This window comes from Pituophis catenifer, unplaced genomic scaffold (assembly GCF_029215685.1).
Source record: "Pituophis catenifer annectens isolate HBS135680 unplaced genomic scaffold, rPitCat1.0.hap2 SCAF_1, whole genome shotgun sequence".
NCBI classification, from domain to species: domain Eukaryota; kingdom Metazoa; phylum Chordata; class Lepidosauria; order Squamata; family Colubridae; genus Pituophis; species Pituophis catenifer.
The window spans coordinates 282,122,237-282,140,346 of record NW_027256881.1 but is presented as its reverse complement, the minus strand read 5'-3'; the positions used below and the strand labels follow the sequence as shown (position 1 = coordinate 282,140,346).

Genomic DNA, 18,110 nt, shown 5'->3' with positions numbered 1-18,110 from the left:
CAGTTCGAATCTCACCAGGCTCAAGGTTGACTCAGCCTTCCATCCTTCCGAGGTGGGTAAAATGAGGGCCCAGATTGTTAGGGGCAATATGCTGACTCTGTAAACCGCTTAGAGAGGGCTGTAAAGCAGTGTGAAGCGGTATATAAATCTAAGTGCTATTGTTATTGCTAGGGTTCCTAAAGAACTTTACCCAAACAAAATGGATAGAGTCCCAAAATTTGATCTGATTTTATTTGAGGGTGGGGATAAAAGAAAATGATGCCCAAACAAGACATAATTTTGTCCCTTAAAAACCAAGAAAAATAAAAAATAAAAAAGGCAATCCTGCTTCCATCTATTTTTGGAAGGTGACCCTCAACAAGCTGTGCAAAATTCAGTGTGGCCCTCAAGCCAGGAGAAGTTTTGCATCACTGTTTTAAGGGATGGTTGTCTAACAGTAGCAGGAAAATAGTTTTTCAGAGAAGAACAGAATCATTTTGACTGGTTTTACAAACAAGGGAAATACTTGCCACAAACAATAAAACTCTTGTTCAGTATTTTGCAATCTATGCACAACACAAATAATCTAGGATACTTACTTGAATAGCTCATAAGTTTGTTTAACCAAGAACCAAGACGCAAAGCAAATTTCTGATGAGCCATTACATCTGCATGAAGAACCATCACATTAAGGGGACCTTGGGAAACATTATTTGAATGTTTCTGGAAAATAAGAATATTTAAAATTTGAATGAGAATACAACAAGCATTCTATGGATCAAAGATGATTAAACAAAAATGTGGAGTTAAAATCAAGGAAAATCATCTCTATGAATGTATCTTCATAAATGTACAGAATAGTATACATATTTTAAAAATGCTATTGTTACCTTAATCTCCTCTTTTGTTTCTTGACAAACAACATATGACCCCTTCTTAACAGCCTTTCGACCCTGCATAATTTTTTAAAAAATAAAATAAAATAGAGATAGACAGGATAATGTTATTATAGTGTGTGCAAACAAAAGGCAAGATCAAAATGGAAAAGTTGCTTTCAGGCTGATTTAAATGGAAGTGGTACAAATATTCAGTCATTTTGTATTATAATTTAAATTTGAATTAGTTTTTGTTGGATATATATCAACATCAATGACTTTTAAAACTGACAAATAACATTAACATTATTACAGAGGTAATGCCATCATGTAGCTCTTTTAAAGGAATAAATTCACTGTCGGAAATTAGCATATGGCTTGGATGTTCACAGGGTTTTAAAAGTATTCTTAGTTCATGGTCCATTAATTCTTCTGTTCCTTTTCTGGATTATTCCATTCTAGAATTTGGAAGATTTATGTCTATTAACACCAAACAATTCTCATAATGGTATAGTCTGAAAGAGGTAAGGCATAGTTCAGAAGAGGAATAAGACATTCTAAAGTTGTCACTCCATTCCTGAATCAGTGAATTTTGCTCTACCATATATACTTGCACATAAACCCATCGGCAAATAATCCAATCCTTGAATCTTTATCCCAAATACCATGAAAAATGCACCACCCACAGGGCACTTCTGAGAAGAAATGGCAGACAAACTCTTTATCTTGTTAACCCTTATGTGAAAATAGATCATCCAAAGCTCTTCCTGGAAGATGGCTGGATCAATATATAGTAAAACAAAGCTAAAATGCAAACATCTTTAAGGGCTTATAAGAATATAAAGATCTTTGCCTAGAATTACAAAACTTTGTAACTTAGAATCAAATGAGCTTCTCTGGAAGAGAAATTCTAAAACTGTGACCCGTTGCTAAAAAGAATATCTTCCTCTGGTACCATAACTGATGGGTGGGAACAATGTAACAAGAACCTCAAGAAAAAAGATTTAGATATGAACGGTAAACATGAAAAAATTCTTCAGAAATAAATTCCTTAAATATTTCAAAAAGGCCAGATTTAAAATGCATGCTGGCGCAAACAGCAATAGCAATAGCACTTAGACTTATACTGTATACCGCTTCACAGTGTTTGGCAGCCCTCTCTAAGCTGTTTACAGAGCCAGCACATTGCCCCCAACAATCTGGGTCCTCATTTTATCGACCTCAGAAGGATGGAAGGCTGAGTCAACCTTGAGCCTGTTGAGATTCAATCTGCCAACTTGTAGGCAGTCAGCAGTCAGCAGAAGTAGCCTGCGGTACTGCATTCTAACCACTGCGCCACCATTGTGATTCTAAATGTTAGAATTTCCAGAAAAAAGTCAATCCTGAGATAATAATTTCTTCATAAAATATAAATTCATCTTTCTCTTTAATTTAAAATGAGAAGAGAATTTGGTATGGGAACAAAAAAGTGACCAGCCCTGTTCATTCACTAAATTTCTAAAATAATTAAACCTGCTAAAACAATAATTATTCAGATGTCAATTGACTTAAAAGAAAACCCATTGTTCTGAAAATTGTAACTCTATAACAAAATTTACCTTAAGAATTCAATCTAATATAAGATATTGATTATAGTGACAACTCAGAATCAGATAATGAACACTGCAAGTATATTACACCAATCTGTGCAAGAGAGAACTATGCAGCCAAGCTTTATCAAAAAGCAAAATAATCTCAGCATTTATTGAAAAAAATGACAATGTCCTTCTTCCACTTCTCCCTGTATCAGGCTGGATACCACAGCAGCATAATAACTGGAATACACACACTTGTTTCAGAAATTATGTATATTACTAACCTCTTTATCTATTGCAGTAGTATATATCTGGGCTTCTCCAAGGTCACACCCAAGAGTTCTTTGTAGACTGTAGATAACATGATCGTAAGAATGATGCTCATCATTGAAAAGGACACAATAGTGTTTGTCTGGCTTCTCTCTACTATAAAAAAAAACCCAAAAGATGACTGATAAGCCATAAGAAAAACTGAAATAACTTCCAAATTAAACTTGGCCACAGGAATAGCACAAGCTACAAATAAACATACAGTAAAGATATTGGGAATATTGACTTTTATTATAAGATTTTGGAATTATCTATAAAAAATAAATAGTTTCTTGTGGGAAACAGATTTATTTTGGCTATCCTGGTTACTGCAAGTCTTAATTAAGATAAGTTACTTTATGGTTTTGGAAGTTGGACACAAAAAAAGATTCTAAGCAGAATAAAATACAAGCCAGTTCTTGACATCAGTTAATACTAGGACTTACAAAATGACACAAAACATTATAACATCAAAAACATTAAACAAGACCTTTGAAGAATGAAGCCAGAAATTACTGACTGCAATATCAACACTATCAATAATAATGTCTGCTTCTATGGATAGAGCGTCCAAAAGATGTTAATGAAGGAATGACACATATGAAAAAAAAATATCTAAATTATTTAAGACAAAGAAAGTATCAAAAGTGGAATTTTAAATGACAGGCCAAGAGAATGATTTGGAAAAGGTTACTTTAGATATCCAAAGAACCTCTCTGAAATTTTAAAAAGGGAAATATAATGATAAAGCAAGAGGATGAACTGGAAAATATTTTTCAATTGGCTCTACAAAAGAGGCTTGTTAAAGCCTGAAAGACATCTATGTGATGGGATAAAGAAGAAGAAAAATCAAATCAATTCAATATTTGAATGAATTAAAGAATTACATTCATTAAAAGTAAAAGCAGGGAAGCAGGGAAGATAAAGTTGTTTTATTTGATCAAGTTAAAATAACTTTTTTTTTTGGCAGTCTTGACAACCCTTTATGGAATTTTTGCTGGCACAGAATTGAAAAGTTGATGTTTTATGGATTTGCACATATATATTGGATGGGATATGGGATAATGAGGTATTTGTAACTTTATAGGGAGTGAAGGGTTACCAAATTTGTTTATACTTATTATGAGGAATGTTGCAAATCAATTCTTTATATATATATTTCTTTTCTTTATTATACCCTTTCTTTTTTCTTCCTTTTTCGTTCACTTTTTTTCCTCTTTCTCCAATTTAACTTGTATTAGTTTTTACTATTGTAATCAAAATTCTTAATAAAAAATAACTAAAAAAATAAATAGAAGAATTAGAGAATATTGATAGTATGTTGTGCTAAGAGCTCTTCGTTTAATGTGGGTAAGATATAGTAGGCAGCTACCTGTTCTAAATAGCTCTACCTGGTCTGGATGTCTCTACTGAACACAGTAGAGTGAACACGAGGAAGTCTTCATCGGTGATGCTTGTATTTTAATCTTTTTTTGTTTAATATAGGAGGAATGTAATAAAGGATATATTAGCTAGGCAGTATTTTGAAGTCTAGATGGCTGTCCTAAGGAACCAGAAATCATATGCTGCACATCCTCTTTCTGAAATTTGAATATTAATATTGATTTAACAATTTTAGCAGGAATCATGTCAACACCCAACTGCTTTATAGATTTGTTTCATGATGGTGATGTGAATATCGTGGCTGCACTGATGGAATGAGCTGGATTGAGTGGTAGGAACTGAATAAGGATTGAAATTCATGAATATAACTGCCCTATTGTGAAAAGAAACCTCTTACTCTAATTGAGCTCAACTAAATGGAGTCTTTCTCTTTTACTATTGTTTAAAAACTTCTTCCTCCAATAGAAGTGAAATAACAAAATATGATCACTGTAATTATAAATCTTTAAAAAATCAAAACTTTCTATCATATTGCTTGTGCAAGCTATAATCAGAAGGATGGCTAACTCTGGGGGAAAAAGGGAGAATTAAAGGACAGGAACCCCAGATTTTCTTTGTAATAATTAGCACTATCTTTCCAAGTTAAACAATCTCTATACTAGTATGAGGTCTTAAATATAGAAAGACTTTTAAGCACCTTTCTTAACAGTTGCAAGAAAAAAAATCCATTATCTGCTAGGCTACAGAGTATGAAGACAGGAAATCATTTTACTTGTAGGGTGAGAATTTCAAGATACATAAACTATCTGGGTGATTCTATATAATTATCCACTCCTACTTATCTTTGCTTTTCCTTGCTAAGTTATTCAAAGTTCTTGCCTAATCCTGATTGGGTGATGCATTATCTTCACTGTTTGTTACTTTATTATTAACAATCTTGGAATGGAGGCAGGTAAAACACTTAGAAGCCAACTGTAACAAATTACTTACTTAATCATAAGCTCTGAAAACAGCTCTTTCTCCTCTTCCCAAAGAGTCATATCAACAATGTATTTTATAACTGAAGGGAAGATTTTCCTTGCTTGTGCTATTACCTCTTCATTCAACTGGCATTCCACATTCTACAAAAAAATTAAATGTACCCATGTTAGATCCATAGTACAGTAAACCAGCATGCATGAACTTTGTTGCAGACTCTTTCACTGCTAACTAGTGAAAGAAGTATCTTATAGTAGCAATTGTTCAATAAGAAATATCTCTTTCATTCTCTCTCTTGGTCTGTGGGAGGGGGCTTGTACCAACTGATATCTGGTGACTGCCAGGACTAGTTCTGCAGTTTTCCTGGCCAAGTTTTTCAGAAGAGATTTGCCTTTGCTTCCTTTCTAGAGCTAAGAGAAAGCAACCAGACTAAGGTCACCCAGCTGGCTATGTGACTAAGGCAGGACTAGAATTCACAATCTCTTGGTTTCTAACCACTACACCAGGGCTGTCAAACTGCTGGCCCATGGGCCAGATGCATCACATGCTGGCCACACCCACGACCAGCTTAGTAAAGGAGGAAAAAGTCCCGATACGTCATGTGATGACTCAAGTTTGATACCCCTGCACTACACCAAACTGGATCCAAAAAACATTGAAAAATTCCAATTGAAATCCAAAACAGCTGTTCACAATGTCTTAACTCTTAACTCTCTATGAAGCAGCTTTCCATGATATATTTATCTTCCTTTAAAAGATATAAAAGATCTATATAGTCCCCCTCTTATCGATAGCAACTAGGACCAGCGATGTGATTGTAAGATGCAATGTCACATGACTCTGCAATCTACGACGGCCATTCTAGTGTCCTGGTTACCATTGTTAGGAGAATCCTATGTGGTCACAGCTTCCCAGTCACATAACGGCCATTTGTGACCTTCTAATGGCTTCCCCATTGACTTTGTTCATTAGAAGTCAGCAGTGAAGGTTACAAATGGTGATCACATGATCGTGGAATGCTGTGATGTCATAATCATGAGTCAGCCACTCAAATCACAATCATGTGAACACAGGGACACTGTGACAGTCACAACAATGAGGACTTATCGTGAATATCCCTTGCTCAGCATTATGGTAACTTCAAACAATCACTGAATGAGTGGATGTTAAATGAGAACAATCTGTATAAGAATAACTATCAGTCTCTCTGATTAAGTTAGTCTGGGATCAGGGGTGAAATGCTCCCGGATCAGACCGGATCACCCAGTCCAATCTTGGCCGGTGGTTCGGCAATCAGGTAGCAATGGCAAATTGAAACTCTGCCCACCTGCCCGTGTGTCATTACTTCCTGGTTTTAACCAGGAAGTAATGTGTTTTTTACCTTCTGCGCATGCGCAGGTCTGCGCACGCATATGACGTGCATGGCGCATGCGCTTCTGAACCGGTAAGGAAGGTAAGTAGGTTTCACCCCGTCTGGGATGGTAGTTTTTTTATTCAGGAGGAGAACTACTTAGAATATCATGGCTACATTGGAATCATGGCATTCTTTCAACATATCATTAGCTAGTCAACATTATTTTCAATCAAGAGAAGAACAAGTGGTATTCCTTATGACCTAACTGTCTTGTTCAAAAAACTTGTTGAAATTGTGATAAACAGCTTCCGAGGGTCCACTTTTATAAAATTATAAACTCAGAAGTGTGTGAAAATTTATTAGAAAATTCCATTAGAATGGATCACAAACATCAAGGGTTATGATACAAAGATGTTCCAAACATTTTGTGAGCATACCCAAACAACTAGTACATAATTAGGAATTATTCTTTATACAATAATATTTGTTTTTCAATTTATTACAAAGAAATACCTCTTCAGTATTATCTCCTCCTTCAGGCTCATGTTTTGAACACACTGGTCCAGTCTTCCATGCTTCTGTATCCCCACAGTCGCAAAATCCTCCTCCAGTAGAAGTATGCATCTAAAACAATTAAGAACAGAGGACATAATGGGAAGTTCAGAACCATTAATTCATTTTGGAAGTAATGCAGAACAATGGTATGGCATATATCACAGCAATACTACATTACATGAGTAACAACTATACCCAAATTTGTCTGTGTTCTCCTTTTGTAATGGTTATGTGAAAATGACCTAGAGCAGGGATGTCAAATTCCTGGCCTGCTGTCCAGATGCATCATGTGCTGGCCACGCCCAGTTTAGCAAAGGGGGAAAAAAGTCCAGATACCTCACATGACGCCGTGAGTTTGATACCCCTGACCTAGAGGAATGAGGGGATGAGATGCTGCCTAGGAAACAAATAAGAGGGCAGGAGCCTGCTTAATGGTCAGAAAAAGAAACTTAGAAAAGGCCCATTCTAATGAATCAGGCTATTAAAAAGTGACTACCACAACTGTTATCTGCCCAATTCATTAGAGTGGGTCTTTCCTAAATTTTGTTCTCTAATTCTTAAGCAACAGTAGGCTCCCCTCCCTGTTATTTGATCTTTTAAATTAATTAGTTTTTATTGTCCCTAAATGAGGGTCCTGGATATTCTGTATGGAGATTTCTTTCTGAGATTATCCATTATTTATGCATCTGATAATTACAAATTAATCCTCTTGTTCTTTTTTCAGCTAAAGATCCTGAAAGTAAGTTTATGAAATTAAATAGTCAGTTTTTCTATTCTGCCTAGTAATTTTTGGCTGTCTGAATTGATGTGGCCATTAAGTATTCTACCACTTAACATAAATTGATTTTCATGTACTGTTATTTACCTTCAATACTTAAAAAACACAATCAAATTCTCATAAATGCTCATTTATCTTATTAGCACACTACATTAATAGATATCACACCAAAGCACACATTTCTTTACCTTGTAACGATGATTTACATGAATACTGTTCTGGAAGCAATCCATGCAAAGTACACAAGTTGGATCAATTGCACAATCCCTGCAACAAAAATAAGAAATTGATGCTGTAGAGTAAGCACTTATTTTTCAAAAACCTACCAAACCTCCAAATTCTGGAAGTGTTAATTGAACAGAGTGGAAGCATTCACACATAAGCCAGAATTGCTTATTATTAGTTGTGGGCAAAATGATTTATGCACAAACCAGTCTCAACATAAAATAGATTCTGGGTGATAAGTGCCTGAACTGAAATCATACATGTTTCAGATGTTTTAATCCAAAACATAGAGCAAGATTTTTTCCAGGTATGAAATAAAATGGATTTTTTTTTCTGCGTAGAAGTAACAGGAACATAGAAAACTGACAGCAGAAAAAGACCTACTGGTCCATCGAGTACACCTTTGTTTGTTTTCTTTTTAATTAATTAATTAATTTTTTGTCGGATGATGGACATGTGTTTAAACTGTATTACTAATAACTGATCCACTATCTCTGTTGGAAATTGGTTCCAATCTTCTACTACTCTTTCTGTGAAGTAATACTTTCTAACATTACTTTTGAACTCTTCCCTCCCGCCCATCAGTTTGAGATTATGTTCACGTATTCTTAATTTTTGCTTAACATTGAAATACTGCCTTCTACACTTTATTCTCATCTTTAAAGTTTTCATATTTAAAGGTTTCAATCATATCCTATATAGCAGGATTAGAACCTCCTTTTTCCTGCTGGTGATTCCTCAAGTGATGCATCCCAGAATTTTGTTTGCCTTCACAGCTACCCAGCCACACTGTTTTGCAGTCATCTGCTATAAGTACACCTAAATCCTTTTCTACTGTTGTTCTAACATTGTATCCCCAATACTGTACCCTGCCAAAGGATTCTTTTCCCTTAAATGCACGATCTTACACTTATGCATTGCATAATACATTGTTGGTGAGGAGATTTGAGTATGAAAACCTATGGCTGATAGGTTTCCTTAGTGATGTTTCTATAGACACTGGGAGAACCGGCAGCAGTGGCTAGAGAAGGAGGAAAGGGATAGCTGTAAGAAAATTAGGAGGTGGATAAGCTGGTAGATATGTCACATAAGAATACTGGTCGCTGAGAGGAGGAAGGGAAAGTGCTGGAAATACCAAAGAGCACATTGGTCAGTAGGATATGATGGGACATCAAAAGTGGCTGTGGAGCAGAGGGAGAGAAGAGAAAGCACAGAGAATATTGTGGAGTTCTCAAGCTGGTGTACAGGCCGTGTACACTCATCTCCTAAAATCACTCTAGGTCCTTCCATATTTTGTTTCAAACAAAATTTAAAACAACCAAAATGAGCCATGTTTTCAAGTGATGAACTGCAACCAATTCAAAATAGCTCAATAGAACTTCCAGAACATGATGTTTGTTTTGGATTGGTAACAAAACTTACTTACATAACACTTTACTACCCACCCACAAACAAAAATCCATTTTAGAAAGGTGTTTTGCATAACACCAAAGCTGTATTGACAATTATATATTAGATCATATTGTTCAAAGAAACATTAAAAGGTAGGAATATTGTATAAACCTGCAGGAATACGTTGTCTCTCCACCTTTAAATACTTTTCCACACAGCTGCGAGGTACCAATCTGTCTTAGTTTTTCTAGACAGGTATTTGGATCTTCTCCAAATAAATGCCACTCCAAAGGATAAAGAATCATTTTTTGGGCCATTTCTTCCTCTTTCTGTGATAGAGGGTCCATTTCATCACAATATATGCTTGGAACCACTTTTGCCAAATGTTGAAGAAAGGCAGCATGAAAATCAAGCTTCTCATCCCACCACTGCAAAAAACAGAACACAATGTTACTCCTTCAGTATCAATATTTCACATGTCATAGATTATGATATACAGTATGTGTAAACAGAGAAAAAGCAACTTTGGAGTTATAAATGTTTGGAACTTTTGAATAAAAAATGAAGGAAATATGCCATTAAACATGTATTATTAAATAAAGCAATATTTACTGTGAAGCAGAGTTAAGTTTCACCTTTTCAATTTAGACATTTATATGACAGTGCTTTTCATTAACCAAAATATCAACATTATTTTGATTGTTGTGGAATAACAACATAAAATCTTAGAACCTAATCATCTGAAACTTGGCACAACTACTCTAACTACAGCATTTACAGGGAATGTAATAGTATTTTGTCTTTAATATATTATGAGTCACTTTCTTAGAAAAGGCTGTTATTCCTGCAAATTTAGTTCAATTTCTGATCACTTTTAACAGAAAGAAGGCTCACATTTGATTAAATAAATACAGTCTGTCACACAGAAAAAAAAATCAATTGCCATCTGGTATTTTCAAGTTGTAATTAACAGAATACATGGAGGTTTAGGGTTTCAAGTTAAGCTGATAATTTAACATTAGGCAGAAGAACTGAGCTCTGAATTAATCTGATCTCCACCTCCACCACCCTCGCTCATTTCATTTGTCAAGATCCAAGACACTTTCTTGGATAACTTCGCAGAAAATTTTGGATTTCTTAGTTCTTACCAATAAGTTGTACCAACCTAGAACTAAGGAGAAATTTCCTGATACTTAGAATAATTAATCACCGGAACGACTTGCCTCCAGAAGTTGTGAATTATCCAACACTGGAAGATTTTAAGAAGAGATTGGACAACCATTTGTCTGAAATGGTAGGGTTTCCTGCCTGAGCAGGGAGTTGACTGGAAGACCTCCAAGGTTCCAACTCTGTTATTCTGTTATGAGTTAATAGAACATAAATTATTTACACTAGCAAACAAGGAACCAGGAAGGCCTTGTTTTCACTGATCAAATGCAATACAATAGAGATTTCTGGGTAATTTCCTTGATAGCTACTTTAAGAAAAGCTGCAAAAAAAGGGACTTGGTTAAGAGTTGCTTATTAATTGCCAGTTTGCCTTTCCCAATGATAATTCAAGCACTTCACCAGAGAGATAAAATTAGAAACTGGGTGATTGATAGAGAGAAAAGGAAAACATCTCACTCACTACACACACAGAATAACTTTGTTTAGAAATTATGGAGTTTTTCCACTGGCCCCATCTCTATTTAACTTATATATTTCCGACATACCACCCACGCTATCAATGAAGTTCTCTTATGCTGATGACCTGGCATTAGCATATAGCCACAAGGACATCGAAGCTACAGAAGGCGTACTTACAGCCAACCTTATAACTTTGAGTACATACTTCCACTAATAGAGGTTAATCCCAGGTGTAAGTAAAACAGTTACATCATGTTTTCACCTTAACAACAAATTGACAAAAAGAGAAGTCAATGTATACTAAACAACAAACTGCTCCCATATGAGGTAACACCAAAATACCTGGGGGTCACCTTAGACAGGACTCTGTCTTTTAAAAAACATATTCAGAATCAGGGTGGATAAAAATCAATGATTTTTTAAAAAAAATCAAAAAAATCAGATTTTTTTGATTTAAATCGGATTTTTTTTATTTTTATCGAATTTATTTTAATAAAAAACTTTTGGGGTAAAAATCTATCGTAAGATAGTTTTCTCTTTAAGATACATAAATAATTTAGTTTATTCAGCATGAAATGGAGTTTAGTTATGTAGCATGAGGCTGTATATTCTGCAACACTGGGACTATCGGTGAGTCAACAGTGGATCAAAGGAGTAGCAGAGATGACAGTTGCTCTTTAAAAATTATGATTTAAATCGAGTTGATTTAAATCAAGCCTCGATTTAAATCAAATCCACCCTGTTCAGAATATGGCTGAAATAACAGAATATGTAGAAATAACATTCCACAAAAACTATGCGGAACAACTTGGGGAGCTTCAGCCCCAACTCTTTGATGTGCAGCCCTTGGGCTTTGCTACTCTGCAGCGGAATACTGTGCACCTGTATAGATAAACAGATAACAAAGAGGACTTATTGATGTTCAACTTAACCATACGATGAGGCTAATTACTGGGTGCATAAAATCTACACCTAGTTACTGGTTACCAGTTCTTAGTCACATACTTCCCCCGCACTTACGGCGACAAGAAGCTCTCATTCGGGAGTATAGTAAGAAGCTCTCATTCGGGAGTATCCTGTTAAATTCCTCTCTACCCATTCATGGCTACATTTCTGATCTCTTAAGATGCCGGTTAAAGTCAAGAAACCCACCACTCTTGACAGCGCTTAAGCTGCTGGCCGATCATCAGAACATCACACAAAAGTTTGGATGGAAGCGTGAAGTAGCTATTCCCCCCAAGGTATCTCTGAGCATATTAATCCTAATAGTATACCTCCAGGATTTAATCTACCCTGACACATATGGGTGACATACAATAGAATTAGAACGACTCACGGGGTGTGTGCTGACTCCTTGTATAAATGGGGAAAGACACCTTCAGCACAATGCGATTGCGGGGCCCCCGGACAGACTATCCAACATATAGTGAGGGAATGCTCTAACAGAAGGTATCCAGGAGATTTTAGGGACTTCCTCTGCGTAACAACGACAGCTACTGACTGGATCTCCAAACTCGACATTAAACTCTGAAATGTTATTTCTGTTTTCCTCTTAGGTTTTCTTACTTCTCTTTTTTTAATTGTTTTAATTGTTTTAACTTGTAAAAATGAAGTGTTTTAATATTGTGTGTGACCATCCATACACTAAATAAAATAAATCCACTGGTAAAACACCAGTCCCTGGGCCTGAGTGGATAGGGTAAGGAATAAATACTCCTAGTCTTACATTCAAAGTGCCATTGCAGTTCTGGTGAGCTCCCATTAACACCACTGTTTTTTCCCTGCTTTGTTTTAAGGTGATAAAAACAGCTCTAAAGCTAAATGGAGCATGCTGAGGGATGGGCTGCACAGCCTGAGTTCTCACAGCACTTTAGCATACGGTCATAGGCACTGAGCCATTTCTTCTCACTCTAAAATTGTAGTAAGGAGCTGCAGCAGTGAAGATGATGGGAGCAGGCAAAAGAGGAAAAGCAGGACTAGCAGTACAGCTTGCCCATCTGTTTTTTAGTCTCCAGAGGAGAAGCTGTTTCTTGTCAGTCTAAGCAAGGTTATGTAATACCTAATGAGACTGACAAGCTGCTATCTCATTTTCAACAGTTGTTTTACCTGTGTGAAGGAAATGTAAGCCACAGAAAATGACCTGGAAGGCTACAGGCACCTCATGAGTTTGGGACCTCTGATCTATCTTCTAATATTTCTACACAGCACTTTTTGCACTCATTTTACTTTCACTTTAAATTCTTTTCCTTTTTTTCAAAGACCCATTCTTAGCTCTGCAAAAAAATTGGTCTGCTCCACATTCATATCCTCTCATCATATTTCTATCTCATCATTTACTTTAATTATTAAATTTACATGCTGCCCATCTCACTGTTTGGGGTGACTCTAGGCAGCCCTATGATTTCTAGCTTAGGAGCCGTGGTGATGCAGTGGTTAGAATGCAGTATAGCAGATTAGTTCAGAATGGGGTATTAAAGGCTAATTCAGCTCACTGCCAGGAGTTCAATCCCCACTGGCTCAAAATTGACTCAGCCTTCTATCCTTCCGAGGTCAGTAAAATGAGGATCCAGATTGTTGGGGACAATATGCTGACTCTGTAAACCGTTTAGAGAGGGCTGTAAACCACTATGAAGCAGTATATAAGTTTAAGTGCTATTGTTATTATACTCATTCCTATGTAATGTGTACATATAAATAAATCAATATTTAAACCACATATTAAAAATAAACAGATCTTTTCTAAGCAGATATTCAGCAGTCAGCATTCTTATTGTATTCTTTTGCCTCTACTGATACAATGGCCTTCTCTTTCTGTCTCATCTTATTCCTACCTATCCATTCTTATCACCTAGAAGAATTTTTCCCCACTACATTATATTTATTTTTCCACAAATCCAATACTATTATTTACTGGCTGACATGCAACTATCACCAAATATAGACTCCTACTTTAATAGACACCCATAACAATTACTTAACACCAATTTATACTTTTAACATATATTTAGCCCTTCCTTTCAAAATTAAACTTCACTTCCCTGCGCATATTTCTCAACTCTACAAGATCAAGCCACTTTCATTCTCATGTATTATATGCTTTTCCTTTTTTTAATTACAGGCACACTTTTTCTTTTTAATTTCATTAATTCATATTGTTTACTATTTACTCCTTTCACATTCCAAATCTTCCATTTGTCACATCTTCAGCAGATGGGCCATAGACATTGACTTCCACCACTCAGTGGCTTTGGTCATTCAAGATTTTGGAAGAAATCTTTGAGGTGGATTGCACTGAGAGAGAATGACCCAATGTCCCAAAGTCATCCAGCCAGCTTTCATGCCTAAAGCAGGATTAAAACTCTTAATTTCTAGGTCAGCACCTTAACCATTACACCAAACTGGTTCTCATCACATATTACATACATACTAAAACTTCCATGTTTGTTTAAAAAATGTGAGAAATCTCATTCAAACAAAATTCAAGCTTTTAAACACTGCAGTATTTACTATTCCCTTCAGAGCACTGCACACCAGAACTATACACAAGAACAGTTTTTTCCCGAACGCCATCACTCTGCTAAACAAATAATTCCCTCAACACTGTCAAACTATTCACTAAGTCTGCATTACTATTACTATTAATCTTCTCATCGTTTCTATCACCCATCTCCTCCCACTTATGACTATAACTTGTTGTCATATCTTTATGATTTAATTGTTTCCTAGTATGATTCAATTGCTTATTTGTATCCTATTACTATCATTAAGTGTTGTACCTTATGATTCTTGACGAATGTATCTTTTCTTTTTATGTACACTGAGAGCATATGCACAAAGACAAATTCCTTTTGTGTCCAATCACACTTGGCCAATAAAGAATTCTATTCTATTCTATTCTATATGGATTGTAGTTTTTTTTAAAATTTGATTTATATGCCGCCCTTCTCCGGAGACTCAGGGCGGCTTACAGTGCTTTAAGCAATAGTTGCAAGAGATATTAATGTTCTTGTCTCTTTTCTCAGTGTTGTGTTTCCTCATATTAACTGTCTACTCACTTTTCCTTTTCCACAGTTACACAGCTGCTTTGACATGGTTAATTATTAAATGTCAACAAGCAGACAAATATCATTCCTAGTTATCTAGAGTTCCTTTCAAAGCATCACCTAAGCAGTAATTACTTCTCAAGTTCTCTATAATTTGCACAAAATCTCTCAAATTCTCAGGCTGCACCATTAAACTACTAGTATCTTTGGGCTCCATTTGAAATCCATGACACAGCATTCACTATTTCACTGCAGCTGAAGTTTGGCTATTTTTCCAAAGTGAAAGAATTTTTTTTGAAATGCAATTTGTTTTGATTACAAAAAGTAAAACCATTTTTGAGCTTGGAAATCCTGTTTACTTAATTAACATCCATTGTTAAAAATTGTTGATTTATTCAAAAGACAGATCCATTTTAGGTATTTTCTCTGATGTTCCCACCTTCGCTTTTATTTCAAGCCCTACTTATTACATTTAATACTTTGAACTATTGCACGCCTATTATATTGCCTCTGTCATTTCTTTTACCATTCCAATCCTTGTTTTTATTTATGAATCTATTTTCACAAATTCCTCTAAACAAAGAAATGTAAAATTGCTAAACATTATTTTTAACAAATATTTCCATAAAGTTTGATTAATAATATCACTGAAGCTCACATAAGGGTCATTTACGATTAAGAACACTACCATACATATATATATATAAATACCAAGGGGGATGCATTGAGACTAATATTTTTGATGTTTAAATATTATGGCCTAGACAACAATCCACTCCAGCAGAAAACAAATTTGCCTTTTAGCTTCATCAAATCTCCCCTTCCCTACTTTATGATAATAATCTTCAAGATGCAAAACATTCCATACTGGTTTATCATACAGTATAAACATACTACTGAGTGTACAGTTCTAATAAACGAGCACTGTCCACTGTAATAAATGATCACTGTCCATTAAGCAATTAAATTAAAAAAAAACAACCACCACCATTACATTTCAAAGTAAAGAGATTAAAAACAAACAACTAATAATTGAAATAGAAAAGAGACGTTAAGAGAAGTTAAGAATGAAGAGGACAAAGCCCAGATGCCAAAAAAAACACTTCGGAAAGTGTTTTATTGCATCTTTATGGAGGTACGGGTAGACTATTTCTATTGCAAAAGTGGATCTGTCCGAATCCAACTCCCCGGTATTTTTAACTCTCCTGGAGTTAAAACCCTCCTCAACATCCTAACTCTTTGCCTGTCAACTAAGTGGGCTTTGCCCAGCATGTATGTACGGCGCTGTCTGTGTAGTGCGCAACGGTGCAGTCCCATTTGACAAGGAACCCAGATATTAGCCTATTTTTTTTTGGGGGGGGGGCGCAGGCAACAGATGCAGGAACCAGGGAAAGACCATCTTCCTAGCAAGACGTAAGGAGCAGCCCCTACTGTGTGAACAACGGGGGATAATAAAAGCATTGGAGCCCGCCCGGGCATTTCTGGGTTAGGGTCCATTTATCTAGCACAGCCGCTGCTTGGACCCTTTAGGAAGGCACGTCGCCGCGGCCATCGACCCAATCGCAAGCGACGAATCCTCGGACGGGAGCGGAATCTCACCCCAGCCAGCTCCGAGGGGTTCACGGGGGCAGCGCCGCTCGTTCCAGCCATCCTTCCCGCGCCGTCGCCTTCATCCGCCATCTTAGGAGCAGCGGGGCTCGGCAGGCTTGCGTCCTCCCGCAGGCCAACCGGAAATCAGCTGCGTGGGAAGGCCCGGGGATTACCAGGGCTCGGGAAGACCTGACCCGATGCCCGACGCCAAACCCCAAACGAAGAGGGTCCTCTCTGCAACATTGCGCATGCTCGGCTTTCTGGCGCATGCTCAAGAGAGCGCTTGCTGAGTTGAGCGTCGCTTGCTAACCGGAAAATCTCGGCGGCTGCTTCTCCGACAAACACGGAGTAAAGCGCATACAAAGGCGGCTGGGGAAGCCCTTCCACCACCGGCCGACCGACGAAAAAACTGCTGCTATAGCGGGAGATTTCTTCAGAAGTGGGAGAGAACTGATATATTTTCTGTCTGTGAGAAGTGGTGTTTGATTTTGAAATTTGCTGCACAGAATAAATCTGTTTGCGAGATAAAACTGAATTTCCAAACCTTCCTTTATCCCGTATTGATCTTTTCAACGTCCACATTTCTCTTCTGCCCCACATCTAATATCTGCGGGACCTTTAGAGGTGAAGTTCTTGCTTGAAGCCTGAATGTTTGCTAAATAAACTTTTATACTCTTAAAGTCTTATTACGTTGACTTGCAATTAATGTACGAACTGGAGTTAACCCATGCCAGGTCTTCGATTCAAAGCCAGTTTGTGCAAACCAAAATAGGACAATTTCAGGTTTGGACAATACACTGATCCAAGAGAGTGCTAGAAAGGCCCTTGGTGTAGGGTTTCCTGCCTAGGCAGGGGGTTGGACTAGAAGACCTCCAAGGTCCCTTCCAACTCTGTTATTCTATTTCTATTCATGCAGCTGCCATAAACCCAATGCCCTGAGTTGTTGAACACTACTTCAGCAACATCCACTGGCTTGCTGGCTGATTGATTAGGCTTTTTTGCAAGTGGTCATCCAGGGCCATATGCTACTTGGACAGATTCTAATACACTGACTTCCGCTAGAGAACTTCTCTATGCAGCATAAGCTCTGCCACCTGACTTGTAGCGTAGACCTATGCTATTAGTCTAAGCCACTTCTGGTTCCATTGAATAACCAATCAGGGTGCAGCTTGCTGGGTCAGGGAAGTTGTCACAGTTGCTCTGAGTAAGGGAGTAATGACACCTACTTTAAATGAGATAGTTCTGCACCTCCTCTTGAAGAAGCCTCTCTAGGATCCTGGGGATTTTGATAACGTCTCTTCTTTCTTCAACCTTCCTTGTAAGACAATCCTAGAAGAAATGTATCCTGCATATTAATATCCAGTCATGGGACAATAACATGATTGGTCATCCTAGTAGATGACCTTTGTTTCAACATGGTTGGGGAAGTTGAGCCCCAAAATTTTGT

At 36.9% G+C, this 18,110-nt stretch overlaps 1 protein-coding gene across 1 annotated transcript in view; it reads right to left on the bottom strand.

Moving 5' to 3' along the window:
- UBR1 (ubiquitin protein ligase E3 component n-recognin 1) overlaps nucleotides 1-16,789 on the bottom strand; it is a 67,569-nt gene extending 50,780 nt beyond the window's left edge. Inside the window, exons 1-8 of the mRNA XM_070939834.1 lie at nucleotides 16,673-16,789; nucleotides 9,574-9,830; nucleotides 7,974-8,052; nucleotides 6,966-7,076; nucleotides 5,111-5,241; nucleotides 2,713-2,854; nucleotides 870-932; nucleotides 579-702 (exon numbers count right to left, since the gene is read on the bottom strand). Coding sequence (XP_070795935.1) covers nucleotides 579-702; nucleotides 870-932; nucleotides 2,713-2,854; nucleotides 5,111-5,241; nucleotides 6,966-7,076; nucleotides 7,974-8,052; nucleotides 9,574-9,830; nucleotides 16,673-16,753 — 988 coding nt within the window. The 5' untranslated portion in view covers nucleotides 16,754-16,789. The remainder of the gene's footprint in view (nucleotides 1-578; nucleotides 703-869; nucleotides 933-2,712; nucleotides 2,855-5,110; nucleotides 5,242-6,965; nucleotides 7,077-7,973; nucleotides 8,053-9,573; nucleotides 9,831-16,672) is intronic.
- Between the last annotated feature and the right edge of the window lie 1,321 nt (nucleotides 16,790-18,110).